The following is a 27,586-nucleotide window of genomic DNA, read 5'->3' as shown; positions in this document are numbered from 1 at the left end:
CTTCCTGAATTCAAATCCAGCCTCAGACAACTTCACAGCTGTATGACCTTGGGCAAGTCACTTAAACTTGTTTGGCCTCAGTTTCTCAAAGTAAAGTAAGCCAGAGAAAGAAAAAGCAAACCACTCTAGTGTCTTTGCCAAGAAAATCCCAAATGGGGTCACAGAGAGTCAGATACAACAGGGATGACTAAACAACAAAAACAGTGCAACAAAGATGGAACTAATTTTCCCCATCCATGTTCACAGGCCCCCTAACATTTATCCATAGATCCCTTGAAGGATCTGTGAACTCCAGGTAAGAATCCCTACTTGGAAGAGTCCTGGGCAGACTCACTGGTGTGCGATGATAACAGTTGCATTCAAAGGAGTTTTGAGGTCTAAAAGAAAGAATATCCATTCCTTCCATTTTAGAAACTTTATTCTTACAACCAACCATATGGCTTGAGGGGTTTTTCAGCCCTAATAACAGTGATGGAGGCAGGAAACAAACCTGAGACCAACACAAATTCTAGCAACAGCCCCTCACTTTTCCTGACCTGGACATCCTAGGGCCCTGAGGTTTGTTGTACCAGGGAGAAAACATAATGGGGTCCAAGAAAATGGAAGAGTAGCAATTCTTCCAGGGGGTGAAACTAGTGGGTTTTTGGTCAGTGGCCTCTGGAATTTGTGGCTATGCTTTCTCTCTCCGGATGCCTCCACCAGTAAAGGCAGTGGGATTTTGCTTTTCTTTTTCTTTACATCACCTTTTGCAAGCTGTCAAGAAGGAACAACTTCTAAAGCCAGATCTAAGGTAAGTGCTGGCGCTGCTGGGGAAGGGCCTGTGACCCAGTCCAGCTGAATATGGACCTGCCCTCATTCTCAGGGCTCCAGCTCCCTTCCCACCCCCAACTCCCCTCCATCACCTGACCCTGGCAGAGGCTCCAGCTCCTGGCAAGGCCTAGAGGAAGGGGTCCAGCCTATCCTGTGCCCTGGCTGTCAAAGACAGAAGGCGCTAGGCCCTGCCCCAAATCTTCTGGCCCTGAGGGTACAAGCTACATCTCCTGTTAGTACTCCTGGGTGATGGTTGGCAAGGGGTGGCGAGTGGGACACAACTTTGGACAGTCAAGCAGAGATGTCTGGAGAAGGAGCTATGGGTGGAACCTTGGTTCATAGCATTGTCTGGCAGCGGTGGCTGAAAAGATGGCTGATGACAGACTGGTCAGCCACAGTGGATGTATCCCCCAGGTCATGGTCATTCTGTGCGATCTTCCTTAGTACCCGCCTCATGATCTTCCCTGTGGTACATGACACAATCATGGTTACCCTAAGCTCCCTCCCCACTTGACTGTCCCTTTCCACAGCTCCCACTGGGGACCCTGGCTCCCCCACCATTGATCAGCACCAGCCTACCCACAGGAACAAGGATGCATGCCTACCTGACCGCGTTTTGGGCAAACCGGGTGCATTCTGGATGTAATCCGGGGTAGCAATAGGGCTGATTTTTTCTCTAACTGTAATCAAGGAGTAAACTTTTACTGAGAGTTTGTGCCAGGTACCAGTACTCCAAAGAGGAGGCTTTGAGGGAAGGCAAGTCCTGCTTTTGTTGGACCAAAGCCTGCAATCTTTGTCCCCAGTGGGTGAGAGGGATGCTTACCCTGCTTCTTGAGCTCCTCAGTGAGGGTAGGGGTGAAGTTATGGCCCTCCCGGAGAGTGACAAAGCAGTAGAGACACTCGCCCTTTACAGGGTGGGGGTGGCTGACCACGGCTGCCTCAGCAATGGCCTTGTGCTCCACCAGTGCTGACTCCACTTCTGCTGTGCTCAGCAGGTGACCTGGCAAGGATGGGCATTGTAAGAAGGCAGGGCCTCAGAAAAAGCATCTCAGCTTCTCACACTGGTCCTGAATTTGCTATCCATTCTACCTCACTGAACAAAGGTCACTGCGATTGTCCAAGGCTGCTAAAATCTCAGAGGGCTTCTGGTCCAACCTCCTTCCCAGGCCTGACATTCCCAAGCCTCGACTTGGACACCACTAGTGGCAGCAGGCTTGTCAGTTTATTCCTAAGGCACCCCCCTCCACTTCTGAGTAGTTCTCAGTATTAGATTGCTTTCCCTGGGCTTAGGTAAAATCTGCCTTCCTTTCATCTCTACCCTTGTACTAGTTCTGCCTAGTGACGCTGAGCTGAGCAGGTCTAATCCCAGCCGTACATATGTCTGAAAACAGCTCTCTGCTCAAAGTTTGCTTTTCTCCAAGCTAAGTATCCCCAGTTTCTTTTTATCAGTCATGATTTCTTTCCTTATCCTTGTGGATATTCCAACTTGTCAATATCCCTCCTAAAATGTGGTCCCAGACTTGAGGCTAGGTTTAGATGTAAGGTGGGAAAAGGACTGGTCAAATGAGACAGGTCAACATCCCTCACCGGACACATTGAGCATGTCATCAACACGGCCTGTGATCCAGTAATAGCCATCTTCATCCCTCCGACAACCTTAGAAATACAGGAAGCACAAGGGGTCACACCCCATAGCTTTCTTGGCATAGAAGCCCTCACCAGGCAGGGGCCCATACCCAGGGAAGAAAATATTAGATAGACCCGCTCAAGCAGCTCAAGAGAGGTATACTACCTGACCCCAGGGGGAAAAACTCTGCCTTTTCTGGGTGACCTGGCCACAAGAGATCAGAGGCTAGGGGAGTGGAAAAGCTCACCATCCCCTGTTACATAATAGCCTGGGAACTTCCGGAAATAGGTGGTCTCAAAGCGCTCGTGGTTCCCATAGACCGTCCGCATGATCCCAGGCCAGGGCTGCTTGAACACCTGAAGGGCAGGGAAGGAAAATCTACCATGCCTGTTAAGTATCATACTCTCCCAACTTACCCACATACTAGAAGATCACCTGTGTGACCTGTTTCATGAATCACATATGACCTATCACTCTTCCATGACACATTGTCACCTATCATCTGAAAGAACCATGTCACTTGTCATACATCACAAATATTGTGCCCAAGTCCTATTTCCTATGTCCTTAAATCATCTGTATCATGTCTGTCCTACACACCACCCCAGACCTCAGATGTAGCCTTACCAGGTAACCTTCAGCTTCTCCTTCCAACTCTTCCCCAGATTCGTTCAAGATCGCCGGTGCCACACCAAAAAACGGGAAAGTCTGGAGGTACAGGCAGGGGGTAAACACTGATAAGGGGATCCTCAGTTTCCCACTGAAGCCCAAGAACCCAGGGCCCACAGAACTCATGGAGGCAATCACTCCTTAACTGCCCACTGCCTCCTTAGTCATTCCCTTTCCTGGGAGGTTAGGGGCAGGGCTGGTCTCACTCACCGCAGAGCCTGGCTTCATGGGTGTGGCACCAGGAAGAGGGGTTAGCATATGGCCACCCTGTTGGAGATCAGAGGTCAGTCCTGACATCAGGTCTCAGCCCCCCAACTTCCCAGGTATCTCTGTACTCACTGTCTCTGTCTGCCAGAAGGTATCCACAATAGGGCAGCGTTGGGCTCCCACCACACGGTAGTACCATAACCAGGCCTCTGGATTGATGGGTTCACCCACTGTCCCTAACACCCGCAGGGATGCCCGACTATATCTATGAAAACAGGAGCAAGGATCTGGGTACCAGGGACACCAACCAGTTCCCCTGCTGCCCAGTGGGAAGACCCTGGACTGAGAATCAGGAGGTGTGGGCCCAGCTGGTGTCTGTGTCAGGACTTGATAATTTCCCCTTCTATAAAACAAGAAAGGCAGCCTTAATGGTCGTCAAAGCCTCCCAACTTTGCACTTCTGTGATGGATCCTGGGCAGGGGCTTGTGACTAGCCTCAGTGACTCCATCTCTACAAGGAGGAAAACTGATTCCACTGCCTCTGGGTCACTGCAGGGGTGCCAAGGAGGAAGGCAAAGGTGAGATAAGGGACTGGGCCTTACTTGGTGACGGGCTCATCCCCAAACTTCATAAGCAGGCGGATAGCTGTGGGTGCTGTGTAGAACTTGGTCACCTTGTACTTGTCCACAACGTTCCACAAGCGGCTCACATCAGGGTACGTGGGGATCCCCTCAAACTGTGCCCAACCAAGAAGTTACCCCATGTTCCCTCAACCATCCCCAGGGCCTCACCCCTGGGAACACCTTAGCCCACCACCACAGTCTCTGCCCCTCTCTCTGAGGCCCCTGTCCAAAACCACCAGGCCCATCTCTCCAGAATCCTTGGGACCTGACCCTTGTCCCAAGCTGGACAGCCCACCCTGTCTCACCAGAACACTTGTAGCTCCATTAGCCAGAGGCCCATAGGTGACATAGGAGTGCCCAGTGATCCAGCCGATATCTGCTGTGCACCAAAACACATCACCCTCATGGAAGTCAAAGACATACTTGAAGGAGGTAGCCGTGTAGAGCATATATCCCCCTACTGTGTGAACCACTCCCTGTGGCAGGAGTGTGAGGCAGAAAGTTAGCGCACATCCTGGGTCATTCCTACTGACATGCTCATCCAACCCTCACCCTCCCAAGCACTAACCTTGGGCTTGCCAGTGGAGCCACTGGTGTAAAGGATGAACAGGGGGTCCTCTGCGTCGCACCACTCAGGCTCACACTCCTCCCCTGCATCCCCCAGGATCTCATGCCACCATAGGTCAACCCCCTGATTCCAGGGGATCTGGAGGGATCGGAGAAGGGAGAGAGGACAAAAAATATGTCCAGGGTGGCTTTGGAGGGATGCCCTAAGGGTCTTGGCATGTAAGCTAAGGGGAATTCTCAAGGCTTAAGACTCCCCAAATGGCCATGACACCAATGCCCTTCATGGTCTACCTGTGATTGGTACACAAATCCCACAGATGCACAGTCAGGGCTTTATCTGAATATTTCCGCTCAGCCCTAGATGGGCCTCATTCAGCTTCTCACACAAAATCCCAGAAGTGCTGAGGGTGGTCCCAGCCACTGGGCCTATCTAGTTCTTTTGTGTCTTCCAGATCTAATTTCTCCTCCCTTTGTGACACTACCACCCTACATTCGGCCCTTTAACAACTTTTTGGATTGCTGTCATAGTTTCCTCCTTCCTTCTTCCCCATTTTCAGGCCCTTCCCCTACAATTCATGGCCTTCTTACTATCAGATTAACTTTCCCAAAGCACAGATTTAGAGCCAAAAAGATCCTTACAGGTCACCAACAGTGCCTTCATTTCACAAATGGGGAAACAGGACCAGACATCCCTTCCCTGCCCAGGAACCTAGGGTGGCCCCATTTCCTTGGGGGTCAAATCTAAGGATCTCCACTCAATATTCAATGTCCTCTACAACCCAGCCCCATTCTCCTGCTCCAACCTCACCTATGACTCTCTGATGAACCCTCCACTCCAACCAAACTGGTTTCCCCCCTTTCTGACCAACCCCCATTTTCTTTTCCCCCCACCAGGGTTACTACAACTTCCCCTTTCTCCTATAACCACACCCCTGCCATCCAAAACCTGTTCACCCTTCAAGATCCCCTCCTTTAGGAAGCAATCTCTGATCACCCCCACTACTCTGATCTCCCTCCCCAGATGTGCTATAGTCCATGGAGACTAAATCACAGTCCTGAATTCCATCCTCTGGTGTATGATCATTAACATATAGCTCTATGTATAAGTCACATCTCCTCAACCAGAATGAGCTCAAGAGCTGAAACCGCATCCCCCTAGAAAGTATTGTAATGCAGTGGCCATAGGGCACACTGTAGGTGCTTGACAAACCCCCAACAGAGACCATGGAATTGACCGAGTTCTGAGAGTCACAGAGGGCAGGATCAGAATTTTCACTGGTAACAGTGTGGAGCATGGCACCAGCCTCCCCCTTAGCTCACCTTCCCACCCCAGAACCACTTGTCTCAGGGGCAGTGGTTCAAGCCAGGAAGTTCTGCCAGGCTCCCCAGGGATCAGCTCCCAAGACTGCAGTAATATGCTCTCAACACGCACTCACACACATACACAGAGTGGAGGCAGACAAATGTTGATGCATGAGTGTCCACAGCGTAGGAGCAGAAACGCATATGCACAAACACTAGAAGCAGCAGGCAGTCAGCACCCAAAGGTCCAGACACCACTCAGCCCTGTTAGTTCTGCAGCAGCTTCTGGGTGTGCCCAGCTCCTTGTATCCCCAGCTGGAGTTCCCTCTACTCCTTGTGAGCAGCTTAGGAGGACTTTGTACACACATGCGCCATGTGGGCCTGGGCACCTGGATCTGAAGCTCCCTGCCCTAGTTTATAGGGTCAGACCCAGGTACTCCCTCACGATAGCTGTCCCTAAACATCCAAATTTTTCAGCCTTATATATCTTCTGTCCAGCAATCTATCAAAAACCTCCTAAATCTGCTTCTATTTTCAAACTATGTCATCTCTTGGGGAAATGAGTTTATATGCTGGGTGAGGGTCTAAGGGTCTCAAGTTTGTCCTAAAATGGCCTTGTGGGGGCAGAAAATGCGATCCAGCTCCACTGTCCAGAGCTAGTGAATGGCATCCTCTACTTACCTCTTGTGGCTTCTACTTGTCCCCCTTCCTTGTATTCCTCCACACACACAGCTTAGCCATTCATTTAATCTGGACTGAGGTCAGGTAGTAGTCTCTACATACCATGATATATTGAGGGCCAACCCCAAGGCCAGTACCCAGGAATGGCTAATCTGAGACCAACCTACGGAAAACAGGCCCAGTTCTGTCCAGGATCCAGGGTTCAAAAGGATTGTGGGACATACACAACAAAAGCAGCCAGGGTTTCTACCCTGGTTGTTTCTAGCCCACCAACACCAACGTGGCTACCACAGGAACCTTCAGAGAGGTCCCTTAAGATAACAATCCTAACTTTATCATCATTTAAGTTCCTCCTCCAGAAGGAATTTCTCAGATACTGTAGCTCACACAAAGCCCATTCTTCTCTGACCTCACATCTCTAAGTATGACCTATATTGTGACCTCCACTCAATCTAGTACTTGATGCTATACACACCTGTACGCATGCATATACTGCATTCCCAGCAGACTCTTCTCTAGCAGGACTGCCTGCTGTACACAGGTATCCACCACAGATCATGGAAACTTAAGAAAAGTCCTTCCTGTAGGACCAAATAACTTTCTATACCTTTTAGAAAGTTATTTGGCCCTACAGGACAAAAGAGAAGATGGAGACAAGGGCAGAGAGGGATGATAGAAGAGAGAGCAGATTGGTGATAGGGGCAATCAGAATGCTCAGTGTTTTGGGGTGGGGGGAGGGGACAAAAGGGGAGAAAATGTGGAACCCAAAATTTTGTGAAAATGAATGTTAAAAGTTAAATAAATTAATTAATTTTAAAAAAAAGAAAGAAAGAAAAGTCCTGACTTGGCCACAAACCTGTGGCAAAGCTTTGGGCAGCTCACTGCCACTCCTCGCTTCCCCTGTAAAAGAGGTGGCCTCTAGGTTCCTTTCAAGTTCTAATTTTTACTGTAACAATTCCACCTCTTTATCTTACAGATGAGCAAACTGAGGCTCAGAAGAATGTAAGCACCTGGAGGACAGGGATTTCTGTTTCTGTCTTTGTATCCCCAGAATCTCACTCAAGACCCTGTATACAGCAAGTACTAGATAAATGCTTATTGAACTGAAAAGATTTGTGCCAATGAGGGACTATGTCAGAGCTAGAACCCAGGCCTCCTTAACTCCTCCCACTATATTACACTGGTTTTTTGGTTTAGTTGGTTGGTTGTTTTACCAATTACTGGGCTCCCTTCCCAGAGAGATGTGCCTCACATTGTCATCCTTCTCAGTCAGTCAGAGTTCAAAAGCACTTATTAACCACCTACTATGTGCCAAGTACTGGGCTAAGCCCCAGAATAGCAGATGCATAGTGTAGTATGGCTGATCACCAGACTAAGGTCAGTAGAGATCTCAGGGACCATGAAGCAAGCTCAAGTTCACACTAACAGGGCAAGCAGGTGCCAAGCAGATGGACACACAGACAAGAGCACAGTGAAGCAGTGCCTGGGACAGTGGATACCTGGGGCCGCTTGGACATGGGTTTCTCTTTCGTTTTGTCCTGTTAAAAGCCCATGGAGAGGCCAGTGAGCAGGAGAGGGAAGTAACAAAGGGATGGAACTAAGATCCCCAACCCCAAGCCACCACCCAGGGGTTCCTCAGCTACTCTTCCAGCTGCCTTGGATCTCTGATCCCTCTCCTCAGGAATCCTGGGGCCTCAGAGCTGCCCCAAACTTAGCTCTTAGGTCCAGAGGCCCAAATCTGATCTCTACCATTTTCCAGCCAAAAGTAAGTAGGTGAACAAATAACCACTAAGTTTCCAAGACTCTTTCCTGGAGGCTCAGAAAGGAGCTGGTAGTAGCCATGCTTGCCTCTGTTTGTCCAAGACTCTTTTCTGGAGGCCCTTCTAAGAAAGGGGGTGGGGCATCCCCCAACCTCCACACTTGAGCTCTCCATGGGGTCAACTACAGAGCATCCTTTGCCAAGAGGGTCAGTCCCCGATCTCACAGTCCAATACTCCCCAGATGAAGCCAACAGCAAACAAAGAATGGATACTATCCCCCAGGAGATTTTATACCAACTAGAACCCCAGGGGAGCTGGATGCTCCCAACTGGTACTTCAACGCTGCTGCCTTCCCCCACCCCCAATCAATACATACATACTACAGTCTCCCAAGCCAGGCTATCTCCTTGTTGTGGACATTGTCCATTCTTTCTGACTACATGCATCTCCTTGCCTGAGTTGCTCCAGAAGTAATTATGACAATACTATGATAGTTTTAGGTACTGATGAGAGCAAGTGGGGAGGAGAGGCCTACCTGCAAGTCCTGGCATGGCCTCTTCAACGGGGGAGAATGGCTAGGAGAATCACCTGTGCCCAGCTCTGCTCGGCCAAGGTGCTTGACTACAATGCAACTCTTCACAGGGAAGCCCCTAGACAGCAAAGAAGGCCCAGTGAGGTATGAAGGCAGGGAGAACCTAAGGAGAACCTAGGGGGAGCCTGGAGGAGAATACTTACTTCTCCTGGCACTTGTGCAGGGCCTCATCCACAAGCTCTTTCAGGTTCACTAGTTTCTCTCCTCTGTAGAAGGCATCTGTGGGAACAGTGGGCCTTATGCTCCCAGCTCTCACCTCCTGATTGCCAGAGGCAAGAGAAGGCCTTAGCCAATGGGCCCAGTGCCAGAGGAGGGACAGGTGAGAGGGTGAAGCACTTGGAAGGGGGCTCTCCTGAACAGCTGCTGGGTTTCCCATCAGAGAGTCTATACAAGGGATTCACTGACCCCTTCCAAGAGTCAGTGCAGCCCTCCTCCTCCCACTTCTCCACCCCAACCTGGGAAGAGACAACCAGGAGCTGAAAGGTCGCCTGGAAGAGCCAGTCACCTGCTGTAATAAGGAGGCTACAGCTTGAGTCCAGGATCCGCTCACATAGGGAATCAGCCGAGAAGCCTGCAAACTGAGGGAGTAAGGGGAAACTGAGGAAATGAGCTCCATTGGGGTCCCAGAGTTTTTGTCATCCCCCACCCAACACTCTGTCCCCTAAGACTCCTACCACGATAGAATGCAATGCACCTAGACGAGCACAGGCAAGCATGGCCACCACCAGCTCCAGAATCATGGGCATGTAGATGGATACACGGTCACCTTTCCGAATGCCTGCAATCAGGAGATATGACCTATGGGCTTGTTGATCCTTCCACTCTCCAGACATCTGTCCCCTCTGGCTTGCTCTCTCCCATCTTATGCCCCCTTCGTTTCCTGGCCCCATGAGTGTCGCAATGAACTCTATCTGGGGCCCTCTTCTCTTCTCCCTCAGTTTTCATGGATTCAATTATCATCATCTCTATGTTGACGATAGAAAGATCTCACATCTACTCATTCAGCCTTAACTTCTCTGCTGACCTCTGGCCTCGAATCTCCAACTGTCAATTGAACATCTTTAGCTGGATGTTTGGAAGACACCTTAAATTCAACATATCCAAACAAAACTCATTATCTTTCCCCTTAAGCCCTCCCTCTTCCTAATTTCCCTATTACTGTGGGGATTACCACCAACCTCCCGATGTCCCAGGATCAAAACCTAAGTATCATTCTCAGAGCCTCACTCTCCCTCGCCTCCTATATCCAATCTGTTGTCGTGTTCTCCTCTGACACTGCCAGCACTCTGGTCTAGGCCCAGATCACCTCATGCCTGGACTATAGCAATAGCCTGCTGGGTGTTCTCCCTGCCTCAAGTCTCTCCCTGCTACAGTTCATCTTCCACTCAGCTGCCATTTAATCTTTCTAAGGTGCAGGTATAATCATAACACCCTAGCCCCCTCCTCCCATTCAGCAAACTCCTGTGGATCCCTATTACCTCCAGTATCAAATAGAAAGTCTTATTTGGTTTCTAAAGCCCTTCATAAATCTGGCCCCTTCTTAACTTTTCAAGTCTTCTTCCACCCCACATCTTTAACCCTAACATTTAACCTTAGCATCTTCACTGACTGTCCTCCATGCCATGTCCTCCATTTTCTCTCTCCTAATCTCCATGTTCCTGCTTCTTCCAAGTCTCAGCTAAAATCCCACTTTCTTCAAGAGGTTCTTTTCTGATGTTCTTTAATCTTAGGGCCTTCTCTCTGAGATCACCTCCAATTTTGCCTCTCTGTATTTTGTCTGTACACAGCTGCTTGCACACTCTCTCCCCGATTAGATCATGAACTGTTTGCAAGAGGAAACTACTTTCTTTTTCTGTTTGCCTTCCCTTGCACCCCCAGTGCTTATCATGCAAAAGCTTTCTGGCTTGCCTTGCCTTATTCAGCCATCAGTACTTACCCTGTTTCCGGAGGGCATTAGCACACCTACACACCTGGGTCAAGAGCTCTCGGTAGGTGATCTGGGTGGCTTCTCCAGGCTCATTGCCTTCCCTGAAAGACACCAAGGGAACTTGTGTCAACAGACACACTTTAGAAATCCCCAAGGAAAACCACAGACAAAGGTAAACCACTGTATTCAACCTGCGGGCAGGCAAGCTGACCTCTAAGATCTCCTCTGTCTGGGCTACTACTCACACTCATGTGGTCCAGATGGTTACACTTGCTGTGACTTTGGGAAAGGCATTATCCCTCTCTGAGACTCAGTAAGACTGGGTGATTATCCCTCCCTCTTCCTTCCTCCCTCCCAGTGCTGTTCAGAGGAAGGACTGGGTCAATGGGAAAGCCAGGACAAAAACTACTCAGGGCCTCTAAACCCAAGACTCTTTCACAGCAGATAGGTGGAAGAAGTACTTGAGGTGGAGAAGTAGAAAGGGGGAGAAGCAGGCCCAAGAATGTGCTCTCTCTCCCATCCGATGAGGATGGGATGGTCCTAACCTTGTCAAGGACTTCAGAAGCTAAAGGACTGCTAAGCTGAGCAAGTCAATCACACACACTCCTCACCTCAATCCAAACCTGGAACACTGAAGAGGCTTTTTAGGAATCAGGAAACAACCCAAATTCCCAGAAATTCAGGGGAGATACAGGGAGCTTAGATCAAGGAACCAGCACCTGAAGTGTTCAGGGTAGGAAGGCCATTTCCTGGGCCAAACACATGATAGCAGAGAGCCTTGGGAAAGCCTCTGGAAGGCATCAATTAGGGTACTCACATTCACTTGAATGCACATGAACTAACATGTGTGCATGCTCCCTCCATATGAACCTACATGTATATATGTATTTATATAAGGAAGCAAATTTTTAAAATTTCCTTTTTTGGTTTCTTTAGAAATATTAAAAAATAACATTTTCCTCTATGGATATGGATTAAGAATGGTACCAAACCTTTTAATAAAGAACTTGTCTTGTTCACATACATCATTGGCTCCCTCACCCCTATCTGGTTATTGACCTATCTAAAGGCAGCCTGCTCTTTACCTGTACACAGGAAGTGATTGAGGGATAGCACCCACTCTGCTCCACTGAGAAAGGAGTAAGACAAAAGGAAGAAGGTCCCTTTTTTTAACTGCAGGAGTGAGGAAAATGGTCCTGGAGACATGAGATGGTGACTTGAGTGCTTCATTATGGAATGTTAATCCAAAGGGAATTTTAAGACATCTTTTCCTAGTTAAAGACTCTTATAAATGCTAACTGAAATCTTGGAGCGGAGAGTCATGTCAGAGGACATGGGGAACTATGCTAGCATGGACATCTCTCTAAGCTAGGAATGACGTGGATATACACTGATAAACTAAATAATTTCTGGAAAACTGGAACTTAAATACATAGTATATTACTAGTATTAAACAGACTATGTATAAAACCTGTATAAAACAGACATACCTTATGCATAAACCTACCCAAATGTTCATATGAATAGGCATACACAAACATACTTGCATGTATGAAACATACGTACAGCCATTTCAAGTCCATGAGGGATGCCAATCCATCCTTATCCTGAATTATTGATAGTTATCCCATTTTTCCTAGTGTTCACTTTCTCTGAGAAAATCCAGCTCTAGGCCAGCCATAAATACTGTTTCTCTAACAGGGGTCAAAGCTCAGCCCAAGGGGTAGACAAATTTCTAATCTTACCTAGAAGAGGAAGGAAACATGCACTTCTTATTAAGTGCCTACTATGTGTTCGGCACTGTGCTAAGTTCTTTGATATATATCTCATCTGATATTCACAACAACCCTGGGAGGTAAGTGCTTTCATTGTCTCCGTTTAAGAGATGAGCATCCTGAGGCAGACAGAGGGTAAATGAATTGCTCACAGTCACACTGCTAGTAAATAAGTGTCTAAAGCTGGATTTTAACTTGGCTCTTCCTGAATCCAGGCCCAGTGCTCTGTCTACTTCAGACACCTAGTGGCCTCAGAGGTAAGCCCTAGGGCCCTTTAACCAAGAATCCAAGCAAAACAGGCTCACAAAGAGACAATCTCCATCAGCAGGGCTAAACTAGCCTTAGTATAGATGATTCCCCGAGTTTTAATCAAGGTTCAAATCTCACCTCTTACATGAAGCCTTCCACAATTACTTTAGCCCACAATGATCACTGACCTTTCTGAGTTTCTATAATAATTGGGAGCCTGAACCACACACCCAACTTTATCCTGTCTGATCTGGTTTTCTGACGATACCATGTACGAGTCCTGTTTCTTTAACTAGTCACTACACAGGGACAAGTTTCATCTTTTCATCTCCCCTCCTGCAGCACAGTAAATTCCAGAGTTTGCAGTGTGAATGAGCTACTCAGGAAAGATTCATAACACCTGTTAAACAATTGTTTCCTTTTAAAGGATGGTAATAATAACCTTGATCACTCCTACCCTCAGAATCTGGATTAGGGTTTGGCTCAGGAGGAAAGGGAAGAACAGTTAATGGGCAAAACATAGCTGGGAAAGTCCTACCTCACATCTCCTCTGAAGAGCCTCTTTCAGACGAGGAAGTGAAAGTTCTGACCCTGGTAACTAGTAAAGAAAGGGCCAGGTGACCTACAAACCAGTAGGAATGGTCTGCATTACTACTGTAGGTTTAATCATTTGTCATATTAGGCTATGGGATTGTGGAAAATTACATGGGGTGGAGCAAAAAAAAGGCACCTGAGTCATGAGCTATCACAGATAGACCTGAGGAAGTAGGTGGAGCTGAGAAGCTGGTCCTGGGGTGTCTATCATTGCAACTCTGTGAATGGGCAGCTGAAAACAGGAACTTGGAAGGGGAGGTATATAGTGAGGACCTAAAAACAGTACTGGGTTCACAACAGAGATTTGCAGTTTTATATATGATCCTATTTTTCAGTTCTTCTTTGGGTATGGAAATGTTCATGTTAATTGGTGTTTGTCAAGTACAAAATAACAAAAATTAAACAATTTTTTGAAAAGAGTCCTGGGCTAGGAGCCAAGTGACCTGGCTCTGCCATTTTCTGCCTGTGACCTTAGTTTCCTCCCCTTCAAATAAAGGGGTTGCACAGTCTTGGGAAAGAGCAGTGGATATAGGTTCAAACCCTGGCTCTGTTGATTTCTAGCTCCTTGATCTTGCACAAGATGATCTTTAAGGTCACTTCCTGCTCTCTATGTTATATGACTACCTCAAGAGAGATACTATACCTTTACTGAACCTACTGCATCATAGAGAAGATGAGAAGGAAGGGTCCCTGCCCCATCTATGAAGCTCAGTTTTGGCTAGCTGGTGTCACAATGTCCTTTCCCTGCTTTGCCCTGGTGTCTCATTCCTGCCCCAACACCACCCCACCCCTCCTCAGGCTATTTCAGTCCTAGACCCAGAGGTCTCTTGCCTACCCCTCAGGCCTCCTGCCAGGCTTCCCCAGGCCTTCTGCCAAGGAAGCTCAGGTACATGTCTGCCCTGGCCCTCAGAGAAACAGCATGGCATAATGAAAAGAACACCATGGCCTGTTTGTACAGTTATTTGCAAAGTTGACCCACTCCTCCACCCCACCTCAGCCACACACAAAAATGATCATACCCTTGCTCTTGCCATCACTACCACATGCAAGAATTCTGAAACATTATCTGACCATAATCTATTGGCTTTCCACCTCTCTGCCTTCCCATAGCAAATCCTGCTCTTCTTCCACACCATGACCTCTAATCCTTTGGCCTCTCAATTTTCTCCCAGGCTATCTTATCACCCCTGCACTAGCCACTCTCTCTTCTTTTCTCCATCTTGAACCCTTGGTTACCCAGTTTAACTCTACACTGTCCTCCTGAATCCTTGGACCCCTTAAGATACTGCCAACTGTACCCTGTCAAGCCTCAGCCTTAGATAACTCCCACCATCTGCTGCCTTCACTCCTACACAAGTACTACCAAATATTTGAAGGTGGGAAAAAAATTAAGAAATTGTTCTGACTGTATCCGCTATAAATATATGGCATACAACCTCAACTGGGCCCTCCCTGATGCTAGGAAATCCTACTATACATCCCTCACCAACTCACTCTCCCACTCTCCAATGACTCTTCAAATCTTTTCATCCCTCTTCAAACCTCCTCCTCCTCCCTCCCAGGCTCTCAGCTGAGAACCTTGCCTCATATTTTACAGAAAAAAATTGAAGCCCTGCACCCAACACTCCCTCTTCTCTACCTCCTCTCATATCACTCAGAAGCCTTCAGCCATGATCTCCCCCTTCACCCTATCTCAGACAAAGGGGTGATCCCATCCCATCCTGTCTCCCCCAACGTTGTTCCCTCCGTCATCCTCACTGTCACTTATCTTCAGTCTCTCCCTGTCCACTGGTTCCTTCTCTACTGCCCATAAAGAAGCCCATGTCACTTTCAATCTCAAAAACCCCTTATCTGATCCTTCTGCTGCCATCCTCTATCTCTCCTGCCCTTTGTAGCAGATCTCCCAGAAAAGTCATCTATGATAGGTGTCTGCACGTTCTCTTCTCACTCTCTTCTTAACCCCTAAAAAATCCTGCTTCCAACCTCATCACTCCATCAAAACTGCTCCCTTCAGAGTTACTAATGGTGTCTTACTTGCCAAATCCACTAGTCTTATCTTAGTCCTCACTCTCCTTGACCTCTCTGCAGCCTCTGACACTGCTGATCACTCCCTCCTCCTCTATACCCTCTTCTCCTCCTAGCTCTGCAACCACTCCTTAGTCTCTTACTGAATCCTCATCCAGATCATGCCTTCTTACCATAGGTGTCACTCAGGGCTCTGCCCCACACCCTCCTGGTGATCTCATCAGCCCCCATCGATTTAATTACCCTCTCTATGCCGATGCTTCTCAAAACTGCCTACTCTGCTCTAACCTCTCTGCTGATATTCAGTCTCATATATTCAACTACCTTTTAGACACCTCAAAATGGACATCCAATAGAAATCTCAAACTCGGCATGTCCAAAACTGAACTCATTACCTTTCCCCCTAACCTCTTCACCCTTTTAACTTTCTTATTATTGTAGGGGGCAACATTTCTGATCTCCTGAGCCTCACAACCTGTCATTCTTGACTCCACATTATCTCTCACACCCCATAAGCAACCTATTGATTTCACCTTTGCAATCTCTTTCAGATATGCCCCTTCTCTCCTTGGATACTACCATTACTTGAGTACAGAGACCCTTATCACCTCACACCTAGATTACTGCAGTAACCTGCTGGCGGGTCTGCCTGCCTCAAGTCTCTCCTTTCCAGATCATTCTGTTTTCAGTTGTCAGTGTGAATTTCCTAAAATGCAGGTCCAATCATATCACCCTCATACTCAATAAACTCCAATGGCTCCCTATAACCTCCAGGACCAAATATAAAAGCCTCTGTTTGGCATTCAAAGCTCTTCATGACCTTTCCCCTCCCCCTTCCCTACTCCCACCAAGTACTCTTCAAGCCAGTGACACTGGTTCCTTGCTGTTATATGCACAAGATATCCCATCTCTTAGCACTGAGCATTCATTCTTTGGCCATCCTCCATTCCTGGAATGCTCTCCTTCCTCATCTCCATCTCCTGGCTTCCTTCAAATCCCAACTAAAATCCTACCTTCTACTGGAAGCCTGTGCCAATCTCTCTTAATTCTATTATTTCTAATTTATCCTGTATATAGCCTGTCTGTACATATTTGCTTGTTAGTTATCTCCCCTGTTAGATTTTGAGTTCCTTGAGGGCAGGGCCCATCTTTTGTCTTTCTTTGTATCCCTATTGCTTAGTGCAGTGCTTCACACATAGTAAGCATTTAATAAATGTTTGACTGACATTTGAAATGGAGATCTGAGATCTACTCCTGAGTCTACTACTAATTCTGTGTGACAAATAATGTGCCTCCTTTGAGTAAGTGTCCTCATCTGTAAAATGGACACAGGTAATGTGAGACCTAAATAAAATAATGGAGGGAACTTCCTACAAGAATGTTCTATAAGAACTATGCCCAAAGGACTACAAAAATGTGCATACCCTTTGACTCAGCAATATCACTTCTAGGACCATTTCCCAAGAGATCATAAAAATGGGAAAGGGTTCCACATGTACAAAACTATTTATAGCAACACTCTTTATGGAGGCCAAAAACTGGAAATCAAGGGAATGCCCATCAAATGGGGAATGGCTGAATAAACTGTGGCATATGAATGTAATGGAATACTATTGTGCTATAAGAAATGATGAATAGGAAGACTTCAGAGAGGCCTGGAAAAACTTATATGAACTGATGCCAAGCAAAAGCAGCAGAACCAGGAGAACTTTATACGCAGCAACAACCACAGTGTGCGAGGATTTTTTCTGGTAGACTTAGAACTTCATTGCAATATAAGGACTTAAAAAATTCCCAATGGTCTTTTAAGGCAAAATGCCTTCCATACCCAGAGAAAGAAGTATGGAATTTGATCGCAGAATGTAGGTCATTTTCTTTTGTGTTATGTTTTGGTTTGTTTTATGATTTCTCCCGTTCATTTTAATTCTTCTATACAACATGACTAAAGTGAAAATGTATTTAATAGGAATGTATGTGTAGAACTTATATAAAATTGTATGGTGACTCAGGGAGGGAGTGGGAAGGTAAGGGGGAGGGAGGGGGGAAGGAGGGGGAAAAAATCTAAGTCACATAGAAGTGATTGTAGAACACTGAAAACAAATAAAATAATAATAATAAAAAAAAGAATGTTCCCCAAGGAACGGTTAACGATTGATAGACAATGGTCTGGACGTCCTCCAGATAGCCTACAAGGAACAGCTGATAGGCCTGGGGATTTTAGTTTTAAAAAGATTTACAAGAAGTATGCTCCCTGTGCTCAACTCTTTGTCATAGTAAAGAATGACTGGGCTTATTCTGTGGCTTCATAGGGAGGAATACATATATAAGGAAGAGCTTCTCCATCATCAGGACACTGCAATGACGAGGTACTTCCTGGAGTAATGAAGCTTTTATTACTGGAGGAATTAAAACAGAATCTAGTAACTCCTTAGAGCTGTTATTATAAATGAGATTCAGGGATACTGGGTGACACAAACAGAAGCAAGAGAACCATTTACATCGCTAACAATGTATATGAAAAGATAACTAAAAAGAAGCTGAACTTCATGCAATAGAAAAACAAACAAACTAAAGGGACAGAAAAGAGAGAATAGACATATTTCCTCTCACAGAAGGGGAATCTCCTAAGCCAAAGTATTCTAGACACTGTCAGCCATGGAGGAAAAGGGAAGAGAGCACAGAGGAAGCAAAGTAAAGGGAAGACACACATGGCCAGGGAACAGAATTCCATGGGAGCCTGGGAGGCCTGGATGGGTAGAGAAGGAATCATAAAGGATGGGAAAGAGATTTCAGTGAGAAAGAATATGTAAGGCTGGATGCTTACCTACTCTCTTTGCTACCAATATAAACCTGATTTACTATAGAGCCAGGGAATGTTGCAACTAAAAGGATTTTAAAAATAGATGTACCTATCTATCCAACACCATCCTTCTGCATATGGGTAACCTGAGGCTCAGAAGGGGAAATGACTTCCCAAAGGTCACACACATTAAATGTGTAGTATAATGGAAAGAGTACTGGAGTCAAAGGACCTAGGTTCTGCTACCTGCTACTTACAAGACTTTGGCCATATCATTTATCCTCTCTAGGCCTCAGTTTACTCAGTTGCAAAATACAGAGGTGACACTAGATGACTTCTGAAGACCTTTCCAGCTCCAAATATATGATTCTAGCATCATAAATCTTGGTGGCAGAACTGGAACAAGCCATAGAGCTATAACCAGCAAACTTGTGTGTGACCCTTTACAAGTCATTCAGCCTCTCTGGGACTATTTCCTCATTTGCGAAATGTGAGGGTTAGATGAGATGATCTCTAAGGGCTCTCCCAGTAGCATTATGTGAAAAGGACACTATGAAAACAGCAACCTGAGGCTCTGAGAAGGATCAGATTTCTTACTTCACGGTGACTGGCAATGCTCAGGTAACAGGTGGAACAAGGGAAAGGGGAAGCACCAGCACTTGGGGAAGGACCCCCACCCACTTTACCTGCTGTAATGCAAGGAAAAACACAATACCCCAGCATGAAATATCCCCTTCCCAAACTAAACTCAGGCCTGGAGGTCAAAACTCTGCTTTAATCATGGCACTGTGGTAGAGCAGAAAAACCTTTGGATGGGGAGTTAAGCTAAGTGGGTTTCTTTCCTAGCTCTGCTACGAATTTGTTGTGTGATCCCTAACAGATCACTCCTCTTTTCAGGGTCCCAATTCCTTCCTCTGAAAAATCAACGTGGGCTCCAACCCATCTTTTCAAGCTTTCTTCACATCATACTTCCTTGTACATTCAGTGTTCTGGTCAACCTAGCCTATTTCTTGCTCCTGCCTCTACCTTTAGACAGGGAATCCCCCCAAGCATGGGATCTTCTCCTGAAGGTTCAGTTCAAGCATCACCTCTTATGCCTGGACTCTCCTGAGTCTCTATTAGTGCTCTCCTCCCCTAAAAAATGACACTGTAAATAATTTGTGTTTACTTATCTGCATACATATTGTAGCCATCAAGAGGATGATAAATTCAAGGGCAGAGACCACTTCACTTTTGCCTCTGAATTCCCTATCACCTAGCACAATGTTTTGCACACAGTAAGTGCTTAATAAGTGCATGCTGAGTAAATTTAAAAAAAAAGAATTAAGTAGAGGAGGGGAACCATATTATTCTTCAGAGGACAGAATGAGGTGCTAATTCTTAGGCTGTTACAGAGAGGCAGGTCTCAGTTTAATATAGAGAGGAATTTTCTAACAATTAGAGCCTTTCACCAAATAAGACAAGCCTTACGAAGTAGTGTTTTCCCCATCACTGGAAATCATCAAGCAGACTCTGGATGGGCAGTCAGTTACCCAGCTGTTGAACGGCTGACTCTGGAGTAAGGACGTCAATGACTCCAGTTTTGCCTCCAATATTGAACAGGTGGTGAGGCTTTGCAAATCACTTAGTTTCTCTGAGGCTGTAAAATGAGGTTAGGCCCTGTAGTACCCAGCTCCAAGACTGTTGTGAAGAAAGCACTTCACAGATTTTTAATTACTACAGAAATGTCATTTATTATCACTATGTTGTAAAGAGGACTCATGCACTGGGGAGGCCTTGGATTAGATAAATTTCTGAGGCCTCTTTCCAGCACTAACAACCTATGATAGGGGTCTCTAGGAAAGAAGCACAAGGGCAATTTGACCTCTTCCTGCAGGAGGCACATGTGGCCAATCTCTCCCAAAGCACAAGTGGAAAAGGATAGGGCATCTCCAGCTCCATGGCTAGTATTCCATGAGTGACCTTGGTGGGCAGTTAGGGAGTCAGTGGAAATCCAACCTCTGTGAGAAGGGGACATCTCCCCCCAAGGCATCCATCCAAATTGTCTCCTGCATGCCTATTCAGTCACATCATAGAAGCATGCAGGTAGGGGCTACTTCCAGAATTGGGAATCAAATCAGAAAATACCACCCAATGAAAATAGGCACTAAGAATACAGAATGGATGAGAAGTCAGTAAGGCAATGGTTTGTTAATGGGTTCTGGTTGAGATTAAGGGTCTCCTCACTTCATTCAGAAAAGGTGTCACATAATTAATTATAATTTGTTCCTCATGAGCTAAGGTTGTTATGGCAGAAGAAATTGGTCTGCATGGTGCCTGGAGAACCCAAGAGGAAGAAAGTGTCTACACTGCCTGGAAGAGAAATTACTCTAGTTCTAGGTGACGGTGACGCCTACCTTCTTTAGTCAGAAATGACCTTAAGGCTAGAGAAAGTTTACCAAGCTATTTTAGCTTGAGAGCAACATCCCATAATACCACTCAGTTTCCTTCTGCTCTGATTCTATGCTTACCAAGGAAACTTTCTGACAGATTGGGTTTCCTGAATAGACACATCTACCCACTAAAGGAAGAGCACCCTACAGACAGGTAAGAACATTTCTGGAGCCAGGAATATTCCTATTGCAAATTAATACATTGGCATCTAGTTAATCAATCTCTGGTTTGTGCGATTAATGGGAAGCAGATTCCTGCAGCCTGATCACCTTTAAGACGATGGATAAGATCAAATTACGGAGCCTCTGAGCCAAGGCTCAGACCTGGCCTGGGGCCTGGCGTGACCCCCAGGGTACTGCCACCCTGTGAAGTTTGCAGCCTCTCTTGATCTTCATCATCTGCTAACTGCAATACCCACTTAAGTCCAGGGAGACAGGAAAGGGAGATGTGCCTCTTCTCACACAGCTCCTTAAATGTTGCAAAAGAACTCCTGAAAACCACTTCCTTCCTCTCAGCAAGACAGAGTCATAGAACCATTGGATGTCAGAGCTAGAAAGGATTTTGCCCAACTCCCTCACTGTAGAGCAGAAGAAAATGAGGCCTGAAGAGGCAAAGAGGATAATCCTTCTCAATCCTATACTGAGAATCCTTCTCAATCCTCAGTAATCACCCTAATCCTTCTCAAATGTTTATGGAACTGATGCCACCCAGAAGAGGAAGCCACTCAGCATGGCCAAAGAACATGGATGTAACTACCCACCCGACTCAGTCTTGCCTCCTCATGGGGTAGGTTCTAAAAATACCAAGGATCCACCATGGAGGGAGAAAGTCACCACTTACAAAAGGCAATCAGGCTGAATATGGTGACAAGGGTAAACCCATTGGATACAGAATCTGGAAAAAGAAGAATGATGCTGGGACAGAGAGGAAAACCCCTTCCTTCTCTCAAATCTGGGACCTCATCCTTTGGTAGCAAGAGTAGAGAAAGGATACAGCCAGGACACTTGAGGAGACTGTGGCATCTTGAAGAGGGGGCACAGGAAAAGGATGAACTTTTTAAGTCAAGGTCCTGCGACCTTAGTGATTCTTTGCCTAGAGATGCCATGGACGCTGGGCTAAAACAGAGTGAGTCTGTCTCTCTCTCTGCCCCTCTACACACACATAGCCCTTGAACAAGGAGTACATCCGCACTCTCCTCAATCCAAACGCACACAGGGACTTACACGGATTTAGATATACCCCAGATATGTGGAACCCCTACCCAGAACCTGATTTTCCTATCATGACCAAAACTTGCTTCTTCCTTCTCTGTGGATTTTTTCACCACCACCCCACCCTAATTAGGATCCTAAATCTCACATTCTGAGACCCAAAGCTCAGGGCCATCTGTAGGAGCTCAGCCCTCTGGTGCTTAAGGTCAGAGCAAGCAGCGCCTTCAAGGTTACCCACAAGGTCAACAGTTCCTCAGCATCTCTAGTTTCAAAGGGAAGGTTTGAAATAGGTCCAGGAGCTGGCAATAAGGGGAAAAGTGATTTCAGTTGACCTTGTCCAACCAGGGAAGGAGGGAGATCTTTCAATAGGCTCTTAGCCCCAGCCACCATCCCGCTGCAATACCAGATTCCCTTACAAATAGCAATGGCTGCATGGGACTCAGGACAGTAGCAGACCACTAAGAGCAAGGGAAGGGAGGTGGCCCACAAGAAATGGCAAGTAGGAGTGTAGACTAGGGGCTTCCCCCAAACATCCTAAGGCCACACAGCTAGAGGCAGTGATGCAGAAATCATTAAAGGATCAGTGATGGCCCCTTATCTATAGTCCCTTTCAAAACTCAGCCCTATTCCTCTAATACTGACCAAGCTTCAGACCCCCACCCCAGTGCCCAAATGCCCCCATTCCCTCCTCCCCTTCCTGCCTACTTTTAGTACACGTACACACATGTGTACACACACACACACACACACACACACACACACACACACACACACACACACTGTCCTATTTCTGAAGCCCAATAGCTGTGAAGGCTAGGGTTACTGACTAGTTTGGGGTGAGGATGAGGGATATATAAGGTTCTGGGGTCAAAGAAGCTAATACCTTTTCAAAACTAAAAGTTCTAGATGCAGATTTATCAAGGCCCAATAAAGCCCATTTTACAAAATCTCTCAAATCCATACCCATTTCTCCACCCTAAACTAGACCCTCACTACCTATTTCATGCACCATTGCAAGAATCTAACTGCTCTCTTTGCCTTCTGCAATCCCTCCTGTACAGGTTGCCAGATTAATTTTCCTAATGAACAAGTCTGGCTGTGTCATTCCTTTGCCCCTAAATCCTTCAGTTGCTCATGGATGATTTCCAAATTTCTTAGTTCAGCATTCAGGGCTTTCACTATCTAGGTACTTTTCAACCTAACCCCCAACTGCTTTCCTTCATATACCCTCTAGGCAGACCAGTGTTCTAATCCCCCCACATATCCATAGTCTTTATGGCCTCTGAATTTTAGCTCACACAAATCCTCTTCTCTGGAAGACATTTTCTGTTCCACCATCCAAATTCTACATATTCTTAAAGGCTCTGCTCAAACCCCTTTTGTCCTATGAAACCTCTGATCACCTCATTTCTCTGAAATAGCATTTAATTGTTCTCTCGAATTTGTTTCCTGTGTTCAGTTTATTTTCCCAATTAGACTGATACATTTAGGAGCAACAATCAGGTCTTCTTCCTCTCCACCATGATATAGCTTAGTCAAGGGCTGGGCACACGGTAGGTTCAATAAGGATACTTATTGACTGAGTAACTGATGTTTGATCTCTTCCGGTGTGCCTTCTAGATCCTCTCTTGCCCTTTGAATAAATAACTTCTGCTCTTCCAGTCTGTCTCCATATAGTACCTAACCCAGGGGGGTAGACACAGGACTTCAACGTGGACACAAGATTTCTGGGCTCCAGCCAAGTAACAATAATAGCAGCTAATACTTATGTAGCACTATAAAGGACCTGGCAATAGTGCCCATGTAAAGTGTCCTAGGTTCTGGCAGTTAAACGTTCATTCCTGGCTGGCTTTTAATGGTTTATGATGTCTCTAAAATGCTAAAGAGGTAGCCTGAGCCCACAGGAAAGTAACGCAAGCTGGAACCTGAGCAGTGACCAAGGGAAGACAGCTGAATGGTGCTAGAACAAGATTGGAATAATAATAAATATAAGATAACCATAACTGCCCATCATGCTTAGAGAGCACTAATTACTTTTCAAAGTGTTTTCACGGCCACAATCTTATTTCACAGAACCAAAGACTTAGAGGTGGAAAGGACCTTAAAGATCATCTAGTTCAAACTTATTTTACAGATAAGGAACTGAGGTTCAGAGAGGTGAAGTGACATACCCACAAAGGCTATGACTGAGTGGCAGAGCCAGGATTTGAAATGAGGTCCTCTGACTCTATATCCAGTGTTATGCCTTTTGTGATTCACACAAAGATCAGAGCCTTGGGGCAGGCAAATTTTAAAAAATAAGGAAACTCAGGTCCAGAGAGTTTAAGTGACTAATCTAAAGTGACTAGAACCCAGGTTTCCTAATGCCTGCCAGGGCTCTTTCCAGCATACCATTCTGCAGAAGACTAAGCAACCAGGACTGTTACTCACCCTAACCTTCAGCACTCTCCTAGGGCACCTTCTGAGGGAGGCAGAAAAAACCCCAGAATATTAGCAAAGTCCTATCCACATTTAAGTGCATGATACCTAACAAAGGGGCACTGGGTCTAGAGACTCTCCAGTGGGGATGGCAGCAGATTACAGGAAGGAAGAGCACGGACAGTCTGGTCCCCATGTACATGAATGAATGAGAGAAAAGCCAGAGTTGCCCTCTTCCTGTTTTCAACCTAGTCTTTACTCTGGCTAATGCTGCTGGGGGTGCTTTTCCCTGAGACTAGAAACTGGATGTTTTTTACCAGTAAAAGGCCACTCGGTCTCCAAGTTTCTTCTCATTAACATTTCGGTCTAGCACGTTGTAGCAGATGTTAGTAGTGGCTCCCTTCATCCACTCAATGAAGATCTTCCCTTTAGTCACATCAAAATTATACTGAAGGAAGGGGCCAGAACATGGGGTCTTCCAGTAAAATTCCTTAGCAATATCTCCCCAAAACTCTGTACAGAAAAAGAAAGTCAGATTATTATTACTCAGCTTCCTAGAAATCCTAATTTTTTTTTTAATCACTTTCAACTGCCTAGGGACCAAGTCCAAACATCTCCGTTCCAGTCTGCCCCCATCTACCTTCTCTCACCTCTGAAGTTCCACCAACTGCAACTGTCACTGGGCTCCTCCCTATTCCCCACTAGACCCTAATTTCACCTCTTAGCTCCCACTGCTCCCTTTCCACAACTGCCTCCTTTCTTTACCTGTCCCACATCTACTCTTCAAAGGAATAGGGTTAGGGACTGGACCCTGTGGTTTCACTTGCTATGGGATAACTCCTGAGTGGGGAAACTCCTTCCTATGCAAGTCCTAATCTCTTTTGCAATTTACAATTTGAAAGAGCTGTCTAGAGCACTAAGAAGTTAGTAACCTGCCCAGGATTACATCGCCAGTTTGTGTTTGAGACAATTCTTGAAGCCAAGTCTTCTGGGTTCCGAGGTCAGTTTCTTATCCACTGTGACACACTGCCTCTTTACTGTTCAAGGCTTAACTCAAATCCAGTTTTCTCTGAGCCCCCATGAAGCTTTCTCTTCTTCTTGCTGCATTTGTCACAAGACAGATAACATCAAGAGGTAGATTGTTTGGTATAGATTGTAAATGCTATAGGAATTCAAGGAGGGGAAATGAGGGGGACAGCAGAGAGAACAAGGAAAATGGGACTTGGTCCCTAGGCACCTCTTTCTAGCTCAGGGACCTCAGGTAAGCCAGTTTCCACATCTATAAAATGGCGATAACACTGGGGTTATCTACTTCATGGGGCTGTTGTGAGGTTCCAATGAGATTATGTACATAAATCAATTTGTAAACCATAAAACACAATGAGAATGGGAGCTATTGATTATCATCATTTAATCAGTGTGTACTTTGGAGGTCAAGAGAGGCTTCCTGAAAGAGGCTGGATTTGAACAGGCAAATAAAGGATGATATGGTCTAGAGTGGTAAAAGGAGGTGGGAATAGGTTCATAAAGGGAACAGAAGCAACGGCAACCACTGTAGATTTGACATGTGCAGAGGCATGGAGACAGGAACAAGCATGGTATGTGAGACACTGAGAAGACTGGCTTGTGAAGGGTCTTGAATTGCCAGATTAAGCTTGGGAGACACGGAACGTTTCTGAACAGGGAAGTGTCATAATTATAACTGCTTATAGGAAAGATTAAACTGGCAGAAAGTAGGGGATGGATAGGAGGGTGGAGAGACTGGGGCAGGAAGTTAGAAGGCTATTGTTAATAGTCCAGTCCAGGGGAGAGGCAACAGAGATCTGAATCAAGGGGTTGGCAGTAGTAACAGAAAGACACATTTGAACCACATTTTGAAGGAGAATAACCAGGACTCAGTGACTGGATGTGCATCGCGGAGAGAGGCAGCAGTCAAACAAGACTTCTGATGATGAAAGTTTCATGTCTGAATGACTTGAGGAGATGACAACGTCACTAAGTCACAGAAAGTCAGTCAGGAGGCACAATTTGGGTGAGGGAAGACCTGAGAGGCAGAAACTCCCGAAAATAAGTTGGAAATTAAAGAATCGAAGAAATAGGGAAGGAAGCTGAAATAGAACTGGGAGGAAACTCAAGAGATCACTTAGCTCAACTCATTTTATAAATAAGGAAAATGAAGTTCAAACAAATGACTTCTCTGGGGTCATAAAGATTAGAACTTAGGTCTCCTAACTGCTAACTCCACTCAATATAATTTATTGTCTCCTGCGTACAGGCACTGGCCTTGCCCTCAAGCTTTCACTGGGGTAACACACCCAGGCGTACAGAGAGGCATAAACAGGACAATCTGAAGGACTGGGGCATCAGGAAGGTAAGGCGGTGCAGGAGGGGAGCGCAAGGCTCCGTCCTTTCCCTTCCATCTCTCCCCTTTCCTGCCCCTTCCTCTAATTCTGGTCCCCTGGGCACCCCATTCACCCTCCAGGTCAAACTGAGGTCTCCCCCGTCACCTGTCCTTCCTTCCCACCAACTCCCTCGCGCCGTCGGTTCGGACTCCCGCTCATCCTCCCCTTACAGCCTTCCCCACCCCCGTTCTCCTCTCCGCGTCTCCCCGCTCCCACAACACCCCGCCCGCCCCCGCCCAGCCACCCTCTGGGGCGCGGAGGCGCAGGCGCAGACGGGCGCGCTCACCCCGAGGCTCCAGCACCGAGCGCCTGTGCAGCTCCCGGTAGCGCGCCATGGAAGGGACGTGCGCCGTGCGGCTGACCTCCGGTGGCGGGGACCAGCTCCGCGCCCGCTCCCCACTCCCGCTGCCGCTGCTGCTGCCGCTGCCATTCCCAGTACCGCTCCTTTCCTCAGGCAGCCCCATCGCGTCCAGTCCCAGCCCGTCTCTGTGTCCGGCAGCCCTAGTCACAGCCGCTACTTAACCCAGCCCAGCTCCGGGGTGGGAAAACAGCCCCGCCCGTGAAGGCGGGGCGGGGCGAAACAGGAAGGGGCGTGGTCTCCAAGGGGCGTGGTCCGGTTATCAAGGGGTGGGCGGGGTCATGCCAGGGTGGAGCCCAAATAGCAAACGAAGGAAGGAGATTGGTCAGGGAGAGAGGAGATGGGAGGGGTCAGATCTTGTGGGCGGGGCATGGTCGGGACTACCAATGGGCGGAACGTGAGCTCCCTCTGTGTGATAACGCTAGAAGAGGTGACTATCACCCCACTTTCTGGAGGCGGGGAAGGGGGCTCCCTGGCTAGAATCCCTGAAAACAAATAACTCCCAACCCTCTCCTCCAGGCTGGAAATGGAACCTCCTTAAGTACACCTAGACATCC

General features: G+C 46.8%; 1 protein-coding gene across 4 annotated transcripts; it reads right to left on the bottom strand.

Annotated features, from left to right (window-relative positions):
• Nucleotides 1-400: 400 nt before the first annotated feature.
• Nucleotides 401-27,263, bottom strand: ACSS2 (acyl-CoA synthetase short chain family member 2). Of its 4 annotated transcripts, none has more exons than XM_072631328.1 (19): nucleotides 26,958-27,253; nucleotides 24,587-24,782; nucleotides 10,774-10,865; nucleotides 9,512-9,615; nucleotides 9,343-9,415; nucleotides 8,981-9,056; nucleotides 8,781-8,895; nucleotides 7,985-8,023; nucleotides 4,504-4,641; nucleotides 4,241-4,411; nucleotides 3,915-4,048; nucleotides 3,446-3,578; nucleotides 3,317-3,373; nucleotides 3,065-3,145; nucleotides 2,685-2,793; nucleotides 2,398-2,466; nucleotides 1,634-1,810; nucleotides 1,416-1,490; nucleotides 401-1,274 (listed from the first exon to the last, which is right to left on the bottom strand). In XM_072631328.1, the coding sequence occupies exons 1-19, from the start codon at nucleotides 27,133-27,135 to the stop codon at nucleotides 1,147-1,149; spliced, it is 2,145 nt and encodes a 714-aa protein (XP_072487429.1). In that variant the 5' UTR covers nucleotides 27,136-27,253; the 3' UTR covers nucleotides 401-1,146. The 4 variants fall into 4 exon arrangements, with proteins under 4 accessions (XP_072487429.1, XP_072487431.1, XP_072487430.1 ...); XM_072631330.1 differs by lacking the exons at nucleotides 7,985-8,023; nucleotides 26,958-27,253 and adding exons at nucleotides 25,202-25,370; nucleotides 26,777-26,885; XM_072631329.1 differs by lacking the exon at nucleotides 7,985-8,023 and having other exon boundaries at nucleotides 26,958-27,263.
• Nucleotides 27,264-27,586: the final 323 nt, after the last annotated feature.

The sequence above is a fragment of the Notamacropus eugenii genome, chromosome 1, assembly GCF_028372415.1.
Source record: "Notamacropus eugenii isolate mMacEug1 chromosome 1, mMacEug1.pri_v2, whole genome shotgun sequence".
Taxonomy (NCBI): domain Eukaryota; kingdom Metazoa; phylum Chordata; class Mammalia; order Diprotodontia; family Macropodidae; genus Notamacropus; species Notamacropus eugenii.
Note: the sequence above shows the minus strand (reverse complement) of the source record. Positions and strands in the feature narration are given on the sequence as shown.

What these genes read in the sequence shown, in the direction of transcription:
- ACSS2 (XM_072631328.1), bottom strand. Translation starts at nt 27,135, where the DNA reads ATGGGGCTGCCTGAGGAAAGGAGCGGTACTGGGAATGGCAGCGGCAGC. An exon ending in GTGCATTGCATTCTATCGTG is followed by an intron (nt 9,416 to 9,511) that starts GTAGGAGTCTTA and finishes TTACTCCCTCAG; the next exon opens with TTTGCAGGCTTCTCGGCTGA. An exon ending in CTATTATGTAACAGGGGATG is followed by an intron (nt 2,467 to 2,684) that starts GTGAGCTTTTCC and finishes TGTATTTCTAAG; the next exon opens with GTTGTCGGAGGGATGAAGAT.